Consider the following 16,885-nt stretch of genomic DNA (forward strand, 5'->3'; position numbering starts at 1 on the left):
TGCAGACCCCACGGGCACGCGCCCCCATGCTTTCCTCACGGCCGCCCCTCCTCTTCCGCTCCCTTCCTCTCTTCCTGCCGGAGGAACCCAGAGCCAGAGGGAAGGCTCCTGCGCTCTCCCCGGCTCTCCCCCGACCCAGCGCTCTGTCCGCTATGGGGAAGCCTGGCTCACTTATTCACAGGCTGTACTCCAGGGCCCGGGGGCAAGGGAAGCCAGGCCTCAGGGTGGTGGTTTCACGGCAGAGTGTAGGCAGGCTCTGGCCCTGGCAGGTGATGGGCACTTGGAAGGCAGGGGCGTTCGCTGCCCTGGGGACCCAGGCTGGGAGGCTTGGGGGGTGAGGGCGAGAGAAGAGGGGGCAGGTGGGGGTGGGGGGCTCTGGGGGAGGGCGGGGAGGCGTTCCCACCAGCTCACCTCCGCAATCACGCCGACGCAGCCCACGATGACGGCAGCTTTGGCCTGAGCCCCACTCATCCCGCCGAGCCCGGAGGTGACAAAGACCTTCCCGGCCAGGTCCTGGACGCCCAGGTAGCGCCGCCCGGCATTCAGGATGGTGAGCTGCAGGGCAAGCCCTCGGGTTCACGATCGATCCACACCAGCTTGTCCACCCCCAGGCCCGTGGGCAGGCGTGGCCTGTCTCTCACCACTGTGCCGTGGACGACGCCTTGGGGACCAATGTAGCAGTAGCTGCCCGCCGTCATCTGGCCGTACCTGCCCACAGAGGGGGAAGCGGGGTGAGCCGGTGCCTGGCGCCCCACTGCACACGGCCTAGAACGCACTGTCATCACCCCAAGTGCAGCACTGCCTTCTCCTTCAGAGACAAAAGAAAGCTCTAGAAAAGGCCACAGCCCCCCACTTCTGGTCCCCCCCAGACCGTGCGCAGACAGGTTTCATTCTCTTAAAAACTGTAGTCAAATCACCGGGGAACATTTAGCCACATGGACAAGAGCGGACATGACCCAGCACCTCCAGGTGAGGGTGAGTCACCACGCCTTCCCGTGGTGGCCAAAGCTGGGGGAGCTGAGCCGCTCCTGCAGGAGGAGACCCGGGGCTGGGGGAACACAGGGCGGAAAGGGCCGCGGCCTCCCGGCAACACCCCGAATCCGGACAGCCTGCGGGATTCCGGTCCCGGGACGTCCAGACACCTTCACCGGGGCCGGGCAGGGGAGCTCTGCCAGCCGTCAGGGGACACCAGAGACTCGCGTGCCGCATGCAGGGCCGAGTCCAGCGAACGGCGTTAGTTTTGTGTGAGCGGTCACTGCCATTACATAAATGGCCTTGTCCTGTAGTCACTGTTTCTGGAGCTGTGTTTCCCCCAGACACAAGGCCTATAGGGGCCTTTCCATGTCAGCACCCACAGACCTTTCGTGGCTCCACAGTCAACCCCGTCAGAGGTCACAGGATGTCCCCTCTCCCTGTTGGTCAGGCGGGCGGCTCGGCTGGGCCACAGGACAAGGCTGCAGTAAGCGACCTCCCTGGCCCTGCTGTGCCCTCCAGGGTAGAATCCAGGAATGGGGTGCCAGGGCATCAGTGCAAACATTTAAAATACTAATGGCATCACATTCCAGAGTGACTGTCACCAGCAGGGCATAAGCACTCCTGTTTGCATCAGATGATAATTATCCAACATCTGAGATGTTGGCAACGTTTTGGGAAATTTTGCTGTTGCCTTAGTTTTACTCTTCCCTGAGGACCACTGACATCAGGAGACCCTGGAGGCTGCTGTCCCCCAGCCACTTTCTGGACGTTCTCTCCTCTGGATCAGGGTGGATCCTGATTCTCGCAGATCTGAATGCCAAGCCTGTCCCATAACTGGGACAAAGCACTGGACCATTAGAACCTCTGCTTCCTCTTCCAAAAAATGGGGAGTCATGACCTTTGCCTTGCAAGTTTGTGTGAATATGACAGGACGTAAGAGAATCATGCTGATATGATAAATATCTACCAGGGAGGCGGGTGAAAGCATCAGACCCCACCGCAGGGCGTGCTCCCTGGTGGCCGCCACCCATGTCGCCTTTACAGATAGGATCTGAGTTCCAAGGTCGCACAGGGACACACGGCAGGGCTGGGAACCGATTTTGAGTCCTTCTGATTCCATCCTTTGTCTCACGCGATCCACTGCTGCTGATCCTGAGATCACTCTTGGGGGTAAAATCATGGGGTCAGAGTTGTCTCCATTTGGGACTTTGACCGCAGTCACTGGATGTGGCCCTCCCGCTCCCCCAGCCTTGCTGTATAGACCTTGACACCCCAGCCTCTGGTTGCCTGTTCCCCCACGTACCCCCCACCACAGAGGGGACCAGTTCCATTTTTGTCAGCCTGATGGTGAAAAGGCTTTGCCCTGGTCAGCAGTTCTCAGATTCCTTATACAGGTAACCCCTTCCCACCTCTATGGTGATTTGCACCTTGACTTTGGTCAACTGCTCGCAGCGCCTGGGCTCAGCACTCAGGGGCAGCCAGACCAGGTCTGACTCTGCAGCTCTGCCCTTTTAAACTTCTCTCCTGAGCCTGCAGGACAGGAGCACAGGGGCTGGTCCATGGCCACACTCAGGATGCCGACTATCCCTCTGCTCCCACTGGTACAGAAGAGGTCGTCAGGCCTCATAATAACTAATAGTAACAGCAACTTATTATATAATAACAGTAACTACTTATGACGAAGGAAAAAGGTAATTGGGTTTCTGAGCCTCAGTTTCTTCCTCCACAAAATGGGTTAATAAGGGCTCCTAGCTCAGAGGCTTCTGTAAATCCTACAACAAGTGGCGGCAGCCATGATGACAATCATTCATAGGCTATCAGCTTGAGGCCCAGCGGGTTGGCCCCCAGCATGGCAGACTTGCTCACACTTTACGTGCTACGATGCCAGCGCACCGCTCCCAGACACCCACAAACACGTGCAGGTCAGGGATGTCCTGTCGCATTCTTTACATTCCCAGAACACCGGGAACAACCCAAACCAGGTGTCAAGTGAGCTAAATAAATAACAGCGCAACTGAGCACTGCCGGTGAAACCGAGCAAGTCAGCCCGAATCCCGAGGCGGGGACAGGTGCAGAGGGCGCTGTCCCTGGCTGTCGAGTCACCCCCGCCGAGCGTCCGCACACACACGGGATGTCGGGCAGGACACAGGAGACGCTGTGAATTGGGGCGTCTGGGCGGGAGGAGGTTCCCTTCTCACTGTGGCTCCTTCTACAACACCTGAGGGAATACCTCCAATTGGAGCGTTAATGTGACAGCGTGCTCAGGGGCTGCACAGACACACGCATCGGCAGAGCTCACAGAACGGAGCACATGATGTGTGTGTTTGTGCATTCGTGACATGTAAATTTCACTTCAAGACCAAAAAAACTGTGGGGACCTCCCTGGCGGTCCAGTGGCTAAGACTCCGTGCTCCCAATGCAGGGGTCCCAGTTGGATCCCTTGTCAGGGAAATAGATCCCACACGCATGCCGCAACTAAGAAGCCCACATGCTGCCACTAAGAAAGTCTTCATGCCGCAACTAAAGATACTGCATGTTGCAACTAAGACCCAACGGAGCCAAATAAATAAACAAACATTAAAAAAGAAAAAAAATTATGGACAAATACTGAATTCCAGGCAACAATATTTTCAGCTTACTTTGAGACGCATCAGAAAAATGATCGTGGATATAGAGATGGATAGACAGACAGACAGGAGATCTAGTGAACTGAGTAGCGTATTAATCACAGAATCTTGGTGTTCCCTATTAATTCTGTCAATTTTCTGTATGTTTGAAACCGAGAGTAAATTGTTGCAAAAGTAGGATTCAAACTGTACGTTCACTTGCTCACACCTATATGAAAATTGTAGGCGTATCTATGAAAACTAGCAGGAAATACATAAATGCGAAACCGTGCTATAGAGCTTTGACTGTGAGGGCTTTTCCAAGTTGTAGTTACTATTGCTGCGTTGTTTTGTAATAAAGCCTGGCGAAGGCCATAACATAAGGTGAAACAGCACTTACATTGTAACCCCCATGGCAAAGAGCTTCTCGTACTCCATCCTGGAGGAGTAGTTGGGAATGACCTGCACGAGAGGGCTGGGCTGAGGGCTGGGGGCAGCGCCGTGCCCTTGGGGACGATGGCTGGGCGGGTGTGCGGGCACCTGGCCCTCCCCGCTGCCCTGGGACCCACCATCCCGTTGGTGATGACCAGCCTCGGGGCCCCGGGGCTGCTGGGGAAGAGGCCCAGGGGGTGCCCGCTATACATGACCAGCGTCTGCTCCTCTGTTATCTGGGACAAGTAGGACATCGTCAGCCAGAACTGCGGGGAGAGCGACACACGGGGGGCTCTGTGAGCGGGGGCCCTGCGCCAGCCCCAAGTCCCCCCCCCCCTGCCCCCAGGCCCTAGCCGTCCTGCCCGGAGCCCTCTACCCTCCAGTGGCTCTCCCTCAGGACCTCCGACGTCCCCAAGTAGCCCCCAGGACTGGGATCTCAGGCATCAGGGTGGCAGAGCCCGAGTCCTGAGCCTGGTCTGTAAGGTGCTTCCAGGCCAGAGGACGCGGGGGAAGAAAGGCCTGGGGTCAGGGCGGGGCCAGGCCACACAGTCCAGCGTACCTGAGCCCAGTTGCTGAACACCTGCCCGTTTCCTCCGTAGGTCACGAGCTCCTGGGGAAACTGGGGAGGACACGACGCTGTCTGAGACGCGGGCCTGGAAGGGAGGCCCCTGCCTGCGCCGGGCTCAGGGGCCAGGTGGCCGACAGCCCCCGAGGGACGAGTGGGGGGCAGGGGAGGAGCCAGAAGGGGCAGGGCCCGGGGACAGCGGCCCACGTGTGACCGGGTAAGTGCTCAGCTTGCGGTGAGCGTCAGAGCTGGGTCTGGGGTCAGTGTCAGGGGTCTGTCCGGGGCCGGGGCTGAGGAAGCTCCTGCCACTACCTGGAATGGTCACATCCTAGGACGCTTTCACCCTCAAGTAAAATACTCAGGGACCCCCGAAGCCTAACCTTCCTTGAATATGGGTGTCAGAGGTACAGACTGGTGCTCAAGGACGCCAGGAAAGGCATGTGTGGCCACTGAGCACTTGAGCCACAGCCTGTCTGACAAGCTCTAGGGGTAAAATATACCCCTGGTTTCAAAGATTTAGTAGGAAAAAAACACTACAAAATATTTATATTGATGATTACATGTTAAAGGATAACATTTTGGATATATTGGGACAAACTACAGTATTAAATCTGTTTCTTTTCAGTTTGCGTGTGGCTATTAGAAGATGTCAAATTACACGCGTGCCTGTCGTACCAACGCTGGTGTCGTGGTGCCGATGCTGCACCGTAGTCACCGAAGATGCAGCTGCTGGGGGCACCCTGAGAAGGGGGTGATGTCCTCTCTGCACTGTCTTTGCAACTTCCCTCAAATCTATCATTATTTCTCAATAAAAAGCTTGAGAGCATTTCATGTGTTTCTCCCATTCCGTTTCCACTGCTGGCCCCTGGCCCCCGTTTCCTGGCCTTTACCTGGGCCACGGCAGGGTCCAGGTTGTTCATGATCATGTGCATGATAGCTGCAGCCACTCTCGTCCGGCAGGGGTACTGCTCCACGGGGTAGGCCCTGCAAAGGGGATGCAGCTGCCAGGCCTGACGATGGGCGGGCACAGGCTTCCTTCCTGCTAAAGCTTGGGCCCAGCCTGGGCTGGGCGCAGAGGTGGACAGCAAGCCCTGGCATCCCGCAGAAGGCGCCTTGGAACTCCCAGCAGGAGGTGGTTCCAAAGGCCCTCCTGCTTTGTGCCGGGCCCTTCCCAGCCAGGCCGCCCTCCCTCCCCAGTGGGCAGGCTCCAACTGGGATAAAGCGGACTTCAGAGCAAAACTGAAGCCTCTCCTCCAGGTGGACTTGATTCATCCGTCCTTTCCTTCAGGCCATCAGTGCTCCTGGGTACCAATTCTGTGGTGGGTGCCAGGCCAGCAGGCCCAGACAGGAGCGGGGGCACGTGGCCCCTGCTTTGCGGGGTCGTTCCAGGCAGTCTGCGCTTCTGGCGTTTCCAAGAACAAGGGTGCTCAGAGTGTGACACCCGGGCAGGGGCAGCACCTCCTGGGGCCGGTGAGGAAGGCACATCCTCCTGCCCGGACCTGGCTGCAGCCCCAAGCCCGGCCCAGGGCAGATGCATCCATGGGCCTCCTAGTGGGAACAGCCTGGACCTCCCCCTCACTGTCTCCTGACTCCCAGCAGGGTCCCTCCAGGGAGCCTCCCACTCTGGGCCCCTGTGAAGCTGTGCCCGCAGCACTCACTTCATTTCAATGTCGGGGCAGAAGCGGTACATGTAGATGTGCCCATACAGTCGCAGCTCCTGGGCGAACTCGGGGGCCAGCAGCTCCTGGGTGTCCGGGGGGAAGTACCGGAGAGCATTCCTCAGTGCCAGCTGGGGGTGGGGGCAGGGGAGAGAGGTGAGGATGGCAGGGGGCGCGGCCTCCAGGCCAAGAGCTCCCCACCTGGGTTTGCCTCTGCTCCACTCAGAAACCCAGGGCCCCGTCCGGAGACTGCCTGGTCCTCGCCCCAGGCCAGCCTACCGTGATGCCTCCTGCAGGAAGCCTTCCCTGACTACCCTTCTTGCTTCCCGTCGGCAGCCCTCGAGTCCCTCCCTCTTCTTGCTCACCGGGGGACCAGGCTGTTTGACCCAAGGCAAGGACCAGAGAGGGGCTGCCCCGAGGCCTGTGGCTACAGCGGCAGGTGCAGACTCAAGGGGAGGGCAAGCTGACAAGCCGGGGCCGGAGGCTCTTTGGGCAAGTGTGGAGCAGCACCCAGCGTGGCCGGTAGCCTCGGGTGGCACACAGCTCCGGGAGGCCCGGGGCAGTGCCTGAAGCCGGGGACAGGCGCCCAAGAGCAGGAAGAAGTGCCTAAGCCTTCTCATCGCACCGTGGAGAGCGGCCCGACTCCTGCACCCGTCAGCCTTCTGCAGGCGGCCCTCGTGCTCCTGTTCGGCCTCGGCGCCTTGGCTCCTTCCCTTCCCGCTGCCCCAGCCCCCGTGCCAGCTGCCTCCTGGGAAGCCCCCTCCTCGAAGGCCCAGTCCAGACGCCCGTCCTCGGGGGCCCGCCTTGACCTTGCCGTCTTGACCCTCAGCACCCCCATGCTTCTCTCCCAGCCAGGTTTTGCATCTTCGGCCGCTTCACCAATGGTGGTTTCCTTGCCCACCATCAGTCTCGCTGAGCTCAAGCAGGGCCAGGGGCCCGGCAGACCCTTCACAGCGCCCCCCCCCCACCACCCGGCAGGAGCCTGCGGCTGGGGGCGCGGGGTGACGACCCTGTGTCGGGGTGGACGTCGAGGCCATTCCTTCAACCAGCTGACCCTGGAGAACGAACCGCTTTGGGGGCCTGATGAGGAGCCGGTGTGAACGTATTCATTCGTCACGGGTCCACCGAGGGGGCGGCAGTGTGAGCCTCAGAGAAGACGGGTGGGCAGAGGTGACAGGAGAAGAGCCTATGGCCCCGGCCTGGGCCCTGAGGACACCAGCATGTGGGCAGGCGGGGCGGAGGGCCAGCCCGGGAGAGAGAGCCGGGACCCGGCCAGGAGCCGAGGGCAGAGGCCCAGGAGGAGGACAGCCTGTCCCGTGTGCCCTGAGGTCCAGCACAGCATGACAAGGGTGTCACTGGGGGCCTGGAGGCACGTGGGGTGGGAGGAGAGAGGAGGCGGAGGGTGGATCAGGAAGGAGCCAAGGCCAACTCCAGCTCAGGAGTGACGGGAACTTGCAAAGGTTTGCACAGCGAGTCCCGCTTTAAGGTCCACGTGGAATAAAGGCACGTAATCCCTGCTCTCTTGGAAAAACCGAAAGGCGACTAGAAATATGTCCACAGGAGGTGCTCAGACTCCAGCAGACTTGAGAATCGCCCAGAGGGTCGGGCGCATCCGGAGGGCTGGGCCCGCCTGCAGCGTCTCTGACTCACGCTTCTGACGGGTTCCCAGCTGCTGCTGCTGTCCGGGGACCCCCGGGGAGGCACGTGCAAGCCACGCGCAGCAGCAGGGCGGGAGGGGAAGAGGCCAGACATGCTGCAGAAGGCCAGGGACACGGCTTCAAGGGCAGGAAGGGCTAGGCGTGCGCCAGAGGTCAGGAGGGCTGGGCCCTTGGAGGTCGTGCCCAGTCGCCTCGGCCTGGGCCTCTGGGGTCCATGTTACACCTCGAAGCAGAGGTTGGGTGGTTTTTTCTATCAGTGTACAGCTTCTAATCAGAGCTCGCCAAGAGAAACTGAACATTTACAGAAAAGTTTCAAAAGCCACACACACTCCACGGGAGGCTTGGCCTTACTACACGGGCCCTAATACATCCTACCCAACTGTAGCTTCTTTTATTTAATTTTCTAACGAATACCGGTTCCGACCCCCTAAGCCCACTTCACAGCTGGTGGGCTATTTCTCCTTGTGTACAATTTCCATCTCAGGATTGGTGAATTTCTCTTTATCCCTGAAATTCAGAAAATTAGCCCGGATATGTCTTCATGCGGACTATTCTACATTGGGGTTTCTTTTTGTCCTTTCAACGATAAACTGTCTTTTTATCTGAAATTTCACATTTTTACTAGTTCAGCAAAGTTGTCTTCTATTATACTTTTGTTCAAGAACTTTATCTTCTGTGTCTGAATTTACATAACAGGCCTGCAGTGACTATTTCTTGAGTGAAACAATTAAAAAAGCAGCAGCTCTGCTGGCCTGGATTCAATACTCCAAGCTGTGAATGGGGGCAGTTCTCGGAGTCAGGACGAGAAAATGCAACTCGGACAGGCGTGTGACCTGCCCCCGGGGGGAAGAGAGGCGGCCTCCGCAGAGGAGGCCCCATGAGGACAGGCCAGGTGGAGAGGCGGGACGGTTTCCCAATGAGCTCGGAAAGGCAGGCACAGCTGCCTACCCGGCCCTGCTAAGCACCGGCTGGACCAGCCCGGGAGGCCGCCCGCCTGTTTCTGCATCTCTCGGGGCGCCAGCTTGGCCGTGTCGCTGGAACGGCTAATGAGGTAACACGCACGGCCCAGCACACAGCGCTGCGCCCTCCTGTCCCTGTAAAGACAGACACACAAGCCAGAGCCTGGGGCAGTTCTTGCTTGTCCCCCTCCCCAGCTTTGCAGCTTCCTCGTTAAAAGGTCTTCAGTTTACTTCAAAGGCTGCCAGGAAGAGCCCGTGGGGGCCACCCTTGGGGATGCACCCCCGGGCTCAGCTGGCGCTCGAGCTGCAGTGCTACCACCTGAGCTCCACGGCAGGTCTGCCCCGGAGGGCCTGCTGCGTAGCACGTGGATTTTCACAGGTGAGATTGTGGCCTGTTAATCATAGAACGCAGTTACCGGTGGGCTCTTACTGGCAAAATCAGAAGTATCTAAGGCACATAAACTGGACAGAATTCTAGAGACCTCCATCTCCCGACCTTGACCTCACAGGCGTAAGAAGCGGACAAGCTCAGTGGCCTGTACCCTTAGGGTCATGGGATTATTTTATAAAAGTCCCGTGTTCAGCCATTGGGCTGGAGAATTCTGGGTGCCTGATGGGATGGGGGAGAGAATTATGGCCCCCAAAATTGTCCACACCCTATTCCCCAGGATATGTTATGTTACCTGGCAAAAGAGACTTCGCAGATGTGATGACGGGAGGATTTTGAGATGCGAGATGACCCCGCCATCCAGGTCAGCCCTAGTAATTACAAGCGTCCTTCTGAGAGCAGGGGGGAGGCTCAGAGTGAGAAAGAGGCATTTCAACGCGCTGTGCCGCCAGCTTTGAGGACAGAGGATGGGCCCAGGAGCCCAGGAACGCAGGCGCCTCTGGAGGCTGGAAAATGATGCAGCAGGGCTGGTGCTTCAGGAGGCTCTGAGGGGAGAAGCCCTCCCCTTGTCTTTTCCAGCCTGCACACCTCACCTCTCTGAACTTCAGCCTCCTCTTCTGTAAAATGAGCAGATGGCCCCCACCTCACAGGGCTGTTCACCCGGCACCTGGCACACATGGGCCACTGGGGGGCCAGCTGCCAGGACGACCGTCTGCACACTCATGGCCTCCAGGCCGGGCCCCTGTCCACCTGCCCTGCTAGGAGCTCTGCACCAGCCCTCGATCTCTGTGGGCAGCATGCCAAGCAGCAACTCACACTTCTGCTCCGAGACCTTCCTGGGCTCCTGACACAGTGCACACTGGTAGGCATCCAGGCCCCCTAGTAGTCAGGCTGGGCCTGGCTCTTGAGGTCGGCACCCAGCCTGGGCCTACGCGGGGCCTCGTCCACCCCCGCTTACTTTGCACAGGCCCGTCTCTGCATCTCCGCTCACTGCCTCCTGTCCCAGATGCCTCGCCTCTCAGATCTCCAAGTCTGGGAACCTTGGCCCTGGTGCCAAGACCACCTCCTCCAAGAAGCTTTCCTAGGTTTCTCCTGCCCGCTGAACTCTTGGAGGGTGTTGGTTCGGGTGCTTAGCACATGCTCTTGTTCACTCATTCAACAAACAGCTCTGGCATCGCTGAAGACCCAGAAGTGAGCCCCACAGAACCCCACCCTCAAGAAGCTGAGGATTATGGTCAGCAGTGGTGGGAGGTCTTCAGACCTGGGATCTCAGGTCCTGCACAGCCCCTGAGGGTGAGGCACGCTTTGGTAAGAAAAGCTGCACGTGGGGGAGTGGGGATGCCGAGGACGTTTCTAACAGGATGTGACGAGACCCTCCCTCTGCACTACAGTCCCACAGTGACTGAAACGCGGCAGCCAGACCATCCTCTGCGTTTCAACAGAAATCCACTTAAAGAACAACAAAGAGTGGAACACGTTTTCGTTCACCCAAACCACGAAAAACCACAACAGTTCAAACAATGGGGCAGCTGCAAACGCACCAACAAGGAACAGCCTCAGAAGACACCAGCCTGTATGGAAAGCTTCCACTTATGCTTTAAGACGTATGGACACACACGCCTTGTGCGCACATAGAACGTGTCCGGAAGGAGACACCAAAAGATTATAAAACGTTATAGTATTTGACTTATCTCTTAAAACTACCTTTAAACGCTTATGTCAAGGGCTTCCCTGGTGGCGCAGTGGTTGAGAATCTGCCTGCTAATGCAGGGGACACGGGTTCGAGCCCTGGTCTGGGAGGATCCCACATGTCGCGGAGCAACTAAGCCCGTGAGCCATGGCTGCTGAGCCTGCGCGTCTGGAGCCTGTGCTCCGCAACGGGAGAGGCCGCGATAGTGAGAGGCCCGCGCACCGCGATGAAGAGTGGCCCCCGCTTGCCACAACTAGAGAAAGACCACGCGCAGAAACGAAGACCCAACACAGCAAAAATAAATAAATAAATAAACTCCTATCCCCAACATCTTCTTAAAAAAAAAAAAAAAAAAAGCTTATGTCAAAATTCAAAGGGAATTTAAATTAAACAGAAAACCAGCCACAGGAAAGCGTAAAGCCGGCTGCTGGGGAAGCCGTCCCTGGGTCTGGGCCTGTCCAGGAGGCGCTCTCGTGTCCTCTCGCAGGTCCCGGCGGGGAGTGGACGCGTGGGCCCTCCAACGCCCACCGCTCCTCCCACCCGGCTGGCGTCCTACACTTCAGTCCAGCCGGGACACTGTGGACCGCAGTCCTCCCAGAGCCCACCCCCAGGCTAAAGGCTCAGCCCCATGAGACGGCCCCCCTTCAGACGCCAATTACATGCCCCACTGTCGCCTGTGCTCCTGACCAACCAGCTAGAAATGCGGAGCCCACGCCCCTCCTCAGGTTTAATAATTCGCCAGAATGGCTCACAGAACTCAGGGGAACACGGTCGCCGGTTTATTATATAACGAAGGATGTGATGACGGGTACGGGTGAGCAGCAACCCTCGGCGGGGGCGGGGGCAGGCGCCCCCCGGCACCTCCACGTGTTCACAAACCCGGACACTGCCAACCCTGTAGCTGGGGGATGTGGCAGGCGTAGGCATGGTGGATCATTAACTCCATTCCCAGCCCCTCACGTTGAAAGTTCCAACGTGCAACCACGGCTTGGTCTCTCTGGTGACCAGCCCCGACCAGGAGCCCCTGGAGCGGCCTCCTACCGCCCAGGGAATTGCAGCAGAACCGGGGTCAAAGATCAAACAGCAGTGGAAAGGGGGAGGGGCACAGAGCCATACGCTTATGTCTCCTTGTCCCCCAGGACCAGCAGGCTGCAGGCTCCCCACGCCCCGGGCACCCACACCGAAGATTCAGCCCCCTCCACAGCTCAGACTCCCCAGAACGCACGTCATCCCACTCCACGGGCCCGCGCCCTTCAGCTGATCCCATCACCGCCCATCAGGGTGACCCCTGGGATGCGCAGGCAGCAGAGCCCTCTGGGTCCCCACGCCAAAGGTCGAGGCGTTGGCACCCGGCAGGAAGGTGACCAGGGTGGAAACTCTAAAGCCTCCTGACCCGCCTGCCAGCCCCTCCAGTTTGCACGCCCTGTGCCCCCCCTCCCACGGCCGCCCCGGGAGGGCGGCAGCCTCTGTCCGGGCGGCAGCCTCTGTCCGGGCGGCGGGATCCCTCTTTTAATCTCTGCGCTCACTTGTATTTGCTACTTTCCCCCACGGTTCCTGAGGTCGTCAAGCCATCCTCAGTAAAGGAAAACAGGAGAAAGCTCTTTCCCTGCCTCATTCCAGCCGCCTGCGCACACCTGTGTGTCATGGTCAGGAGGGGGCACCTGGTGGCTCAGGCTCCGGAAGCTGGGGCAGGACTTGCAGTCCGGCTCCTGCGCTCACTTCGCCTTCCTGGGCTGGAGGCGGCCACAGGCCCCCGCTTCCTGGCTGGGTGGTCGTGAGCCCCAGGGTCCCTCCTCATCAGTAAATGGGGGCCGGAGTCCTACACCCCAGGGCGGCCGCTGGGCAAAGAATGAGGGATACTGGGTGTGAAGCAGTCGGGCACACACGGCTCAGAGCAGGACGTGGGCACTGCCCAGCCGGACCACCCAGAGGGCAAACGGCCCTGCAGGAGGGGGCCCAGCCTCTTACCTGCTCCTCAGCGGGGCTGAGGCCGGGGGTCCTGACCGGGGCGTGGGGCACCCCGGCCCAGCGTCCCCGGTTCTCTGGGAGGGGCCGCAAGGGCAGGCCGGAGCACAGCGCCTGGAGGCTGGACATGTCCGGCAGAGGCGAGGCGGAGGCCCACTTTGCGGGGGCCGCGCAGAGACTCGGCAGTCGACGTCCAGCTGGGCGGGGTCCTCGGGCTCCAGGCCCACCTCCTCCAGCCCCTCATTGGGCCCCGGGCCTCCGGAAGGAGCCGTGCGTAGGTCGGAGGTCATAGGGTCGCGGCCCCCACCCTGGCGGCACGCAGTGTTGACCTGGGGGCGGTGCCCTGGGAGAGGCAGGCTCCGTGCCAGGGACGCCTGGGTGAGGGTCCGTCTGTCCTTTTAGTGGGGTGCTGGCCCTGAGGGGTGTGTTTTCTAGGACACAGCATGGGGACCGCTCTCGTGTTCGGGTTTGTCTCGTGGGGGAGTTACACCAGGCAGGCGATGTGGGGCTTGCGTCTTGATGATGGGGGGCCTGTGACACTGACCCGGCACAGAGTGTGGCGCCCCTCGGACCCCTCCTCCCTGCCCCCTGGGTGACAGCGGTGGCGGGAGCCCGGCCAGCGGCAGCTACACCCTCCTCAGCCCCCGCTGAGGTGCAGGCTGCCCCGCTCCGTCCCAGGCTCTCAGCGAGGCCCATCCCGTGAGCGCCTCTGTGGGAAGGTGCTGCTTCTTCGCCCCGCACTCCGGTCGGGGTGCCTGAGGCCCAGGGGCCACTCACACAGGCGGGAAGAGGGCCTCCTAGAATCCCGGGGGCCCCGGGGAGGCAACACACCTGGCTGTGAACCCAGCTCAGCTGCGGGCCAGCCTTGCGGCCTCGGGCCAAGTCCCAATCTACACAAGGGGTGGGAGGCGCGCAGCCGTTAGGTGAGAGCCAGCACGGGGCCTGCCCTTGGCACGAGAGCAGGACGGCTGACGCTTCCCGATGTTTATTCCTCGAGCACCGCACGTCATCCAGGGCACCCTGTCCCCTCACCGGCCTGTGGGGCTCACTGTCCCATTTCGTAGATGTGGAAACTGCCCAAGGCCACACAGCTAGTCCTGGTGGAGCTGGGATCTGGGCCCTTGGAGCCGAGGGGTCTGGCTCCAGCCGCCCCTCGGCCTCCCAGATCTCTGGCCGGGCAGCGAGCGTACCCTTGTGTCCCGGTGGCAGGGAGGCGGCCTCGGAGGGTGAGCAGCGACAGCCGTGGGCAAACACCCCAGCGCCCTCGCCCCGGCAGGGCATGGGTGGAGGTAGCAGCTCTGGGGAGCCCCTGGCAGGAGTGGGCTGAGCTGCCCCGCGGGTATCCCCATCCCATGCCCCCAACAGACAGGCTGTACCGAGACCTCCACTCAGGATTTGCTTCTGGGCGAGGCCTCAAGAGAAGCCACAAATCTAACACTTTTTGTGAAATCTCATTTTTAAATGTTTGCACCCAATGAAAAACATTTTCCACTGTCCCGAACCGAAGGGGGGACTGTATCCGTGTCCTGGTTGTGACCTCGTGCTACAGACAGCAGGACGCTACCATGGGGGACCAGGGCACCCGGGTCTCTCTTACTATTTCTTACAACTGCACGTGAATCTACAAGGATCCCCAAATAAACACTTTAATTTTTAAACACCCTAAAAGCTATTTAAAAGCACTGGGATCTCACAGATGTTAAACATGGTAAGCTGGAACCTGGCTAGACCACTCATGAGCTGTAGGTCCTTGGGTCAGTTCCCTAGTCTCTCTGTGCCTCAGTTTCCTGGTCTGTAAACTGAAAGCAGTAACAGTAGCTACCTCATGGGATCTGAGTATTAAACGAGGTAACACACGTGAAGGTCTTAGAACAGCGCCTGCACAGAATCAGCACCGGATAAGATATTATTTTCCTAATTGTTGCCACTATCAAAAAAGCAAGGAACAGAGGAATGTAACAGCACAGAAAGCAAAGGAAACGTATACACGTGGGCGCGAACTGTCTCTGAAGGATCCACAAGGAACTGGGAGAGAACAGGAGGAAAGGAGACCCTTCCCCGTAAGACTGGCGCTTTCCACATTGTCAGGGCACTAAATGCCACTGAATTGTACACTTTTCAATGAGTAGTTTCATGGTACCTGAATTTCACCTCAATTCAAGAGAACTGTGGAGTTTTTGAATTTTGCTCCATGGACAAACCAAATAAATAAACTGTAAAACTAACAAGGAGTAAAGAAAGGCAGGCAGGCCCTCAGCATGTGCCTCCCTGGGCCTCAGGCCTGGGGCTCCTGGTGCTGGCCGTGGCCTGTCCTCTTCAGCGTCCAGTGCCTGCCTCAGTCTCCCCTCCCGTCACTCCCAGCCGCTACTCCTGTCCTGGCCAGCCTCTCTTCCTAGCACCTGGCGACCAGCACCGAAAGCCCAGCCCTGCCCGCCTGGTACCACCACCCAGGCCACACTGGGCCCCAATCTCTGCCGTGTCACCAGCAGGCCCATCAGGCCTTCTCGAGCCAGGCAGGACCTCTGTCCCCTGGACCATCAACCTAGTCCCTGCTTCCCCTCCAGCCACTCTGCCGCCCTGGGTGGCTTCTCTGAGGCACCCTGACCTCTGAGCCCTCTACTTTCACAGTATAGCCGGGGCCCTGAGACCACCGCACCCTGATCCACAGCCCTCACCTCTCCCAGAGTCGGCCCAGCCTCCCTCCCTCCCCACCCCCCTCCCCCCAACCTGCAGTCCATCGGCAGCGGGGCAGTTAGAACAGCCCACACCATGGCCCACGACGGGCTGGGGACGTGGACGCCCTCCTTATCTGCCTCTCCGACTCCTCCCATCCACCTTGTCCACCTCAGAGCCCCCTTGCTGCTTCCCGTTCAAGGAGCATGTGCATCTTTACGCCCTTGGTGGTTTTAAACATGCCGGCAAATCCTTGCTTGGGTGCTTCTCTGAGTGAGGCTGGGGCGGCCCTAGTGGTTCCCGGGGAAGCAACAGGAGGCAACCTGAGGCTCGGTGGGAGCGACCCCCGGAGCCAGACCCCACGTGGGGCACGGGGAGTGCGAGTGCTGCGGTGTCTGCCCATCTGTGACGGAGCCGTTGGGGCGGCCAGTGCCAGCTGCCGTCTGACGCGGTAGCATGAGATCCCCAGTGAGAAGCACCCACTTGAGCCCCTTCCCCGATTCCGCACCCACTAAATTGTGAGCGAAATTGAAATGTTTACTGCCTAAATTTTAGGGCAGTTTGTTACCTAGCAACAGCTGCGAGCAGGGCACCTCAGGGCCTCCGCGAGGGCTGTTCCTTCTGCAGCTTGCCACCTACTCACCTCTGCCGCTGGCACCTCCCGAGGCTGGCCCAGCACACCTCCCTCTGCCCACCCTTATTTTCTTCACAGCACGTTTACCACCTGCCGTGATCGCACACGTTCGCCCCTTTTCCTGTGCCCTCGCCCATCCATACTGTAACCCACGAGGGCAGAGAGCGCCCTGTCCTGTTCTCCCCTAGGGCCTCAGCACCCAGTGGGTACCCAGTGCCTGTTGAACAAGGGATTGAATGCATGCGAACTCCCGTGAGAGGGCAGAGGCCGCAGCTGGCGTCTTCTCAGGGGAGCTGCCAAGGCCCTGGGCCTCTGGCGAGGTGTGCTCACCCTCCCACCCCACGACCCAACACTGGGCCCCCAGGGGCCTCCAGGGACTTTCCTGGATGGGAATGGGCTGAGATGTTGTCCTCAACTTTGGCCACCAGGTGGTAGCACAGGGCCCGAGACTCCTTCCTAAGGACGCCAGGGGCTGGGACCCTGCACAGAACGCTGGTCCCAATGCAGGTGCAGGGGAGATTGGGGGCCGGCTGGGGGTGTAGGTAACCGGGAATCCAGGTCCTGGGCCCAGAGCAGCAGCAGCCCTGCCTGCAGGCCATTCTGGGCGTGAACTGGATGCTCCCCAAGGCTCTCTGTCCCGTTTGTCTGGAAAGTCATAATACGGAGCTTCTGGTTTGTCTGT

The 16,885-nt window shown here is 59.5% G+C and overlaps 1 protein-coding gene across 3 annotated transcripts in view; it reads right to left on the bottom strand.

Annotated features, from left to right (window-relative positions):
* The window catches only part of UROC1 (urocanate hydratase 1), a 41,659-nt gene that overhangs the window by 20,439 nt on the left and 4,335 nt on the right, over nucleotides 1-16,885 (bottom strand). Inside the window, exons 1-8 of one of the 3 annotated variants that reach the window (XM_082637193.1) lie at nucleotides 12,900-13,116; nucleotides 6,237-6,367; nucleotides 5,469-5,562; nucleotides 4,573-4,632; nucleotides 4,229-4,279; nucleotides 3,982-4,043; nucleotides 642-708; nucleotides 412-555 (exon numbers count right to left, since the gene is read on the bottom strand). In XM_082637193.1, the coding sequence (XP_082493319.1) occupies nucleotides 412-555; nucleotides 642-708; nucleotides 3,982-4,043; nucleotides 4,229-4,279; nucleotides 4,573-4,632; nucleotides 5,469-5,562; nucleotides 6,237-6,367; nucleotides 12,900-13,025 (735 nt within the window). In that variant the 5' untranslated portion in view covers nucleotides 13,026-13,116. Of the gene's footprint in view, nucleotides 1-411; nucleotides 556-641; nucleotides 709-3,981; nucleotides 4,044-4,150; nucleotides 4,280-4,572; nucleotides 4,633-5,468; nucleotides 5,563-6,236; nucleotides 6,368-12,899; nucleotides 13,117-16,885 lie in introns of those variants that run through there. The other 2 variants (XM_082637192.1, XM_082637194.1) reach the window with 2 other exon arrangements.

This window comes from Mesoplodon mirus, assembly GCF_964341445.2.
Source record: "Mesoplodon mirus genome assembly, chromosome: 12".
In the NCBI taxonomy this organism is placed as follows: domain Eukaryota; kingdom Metazoa; phylum Chordata; class Mammalia; order Artiodactyla; family Ziphiidae; genus Mesoplodon; species Mesoplodon mirus.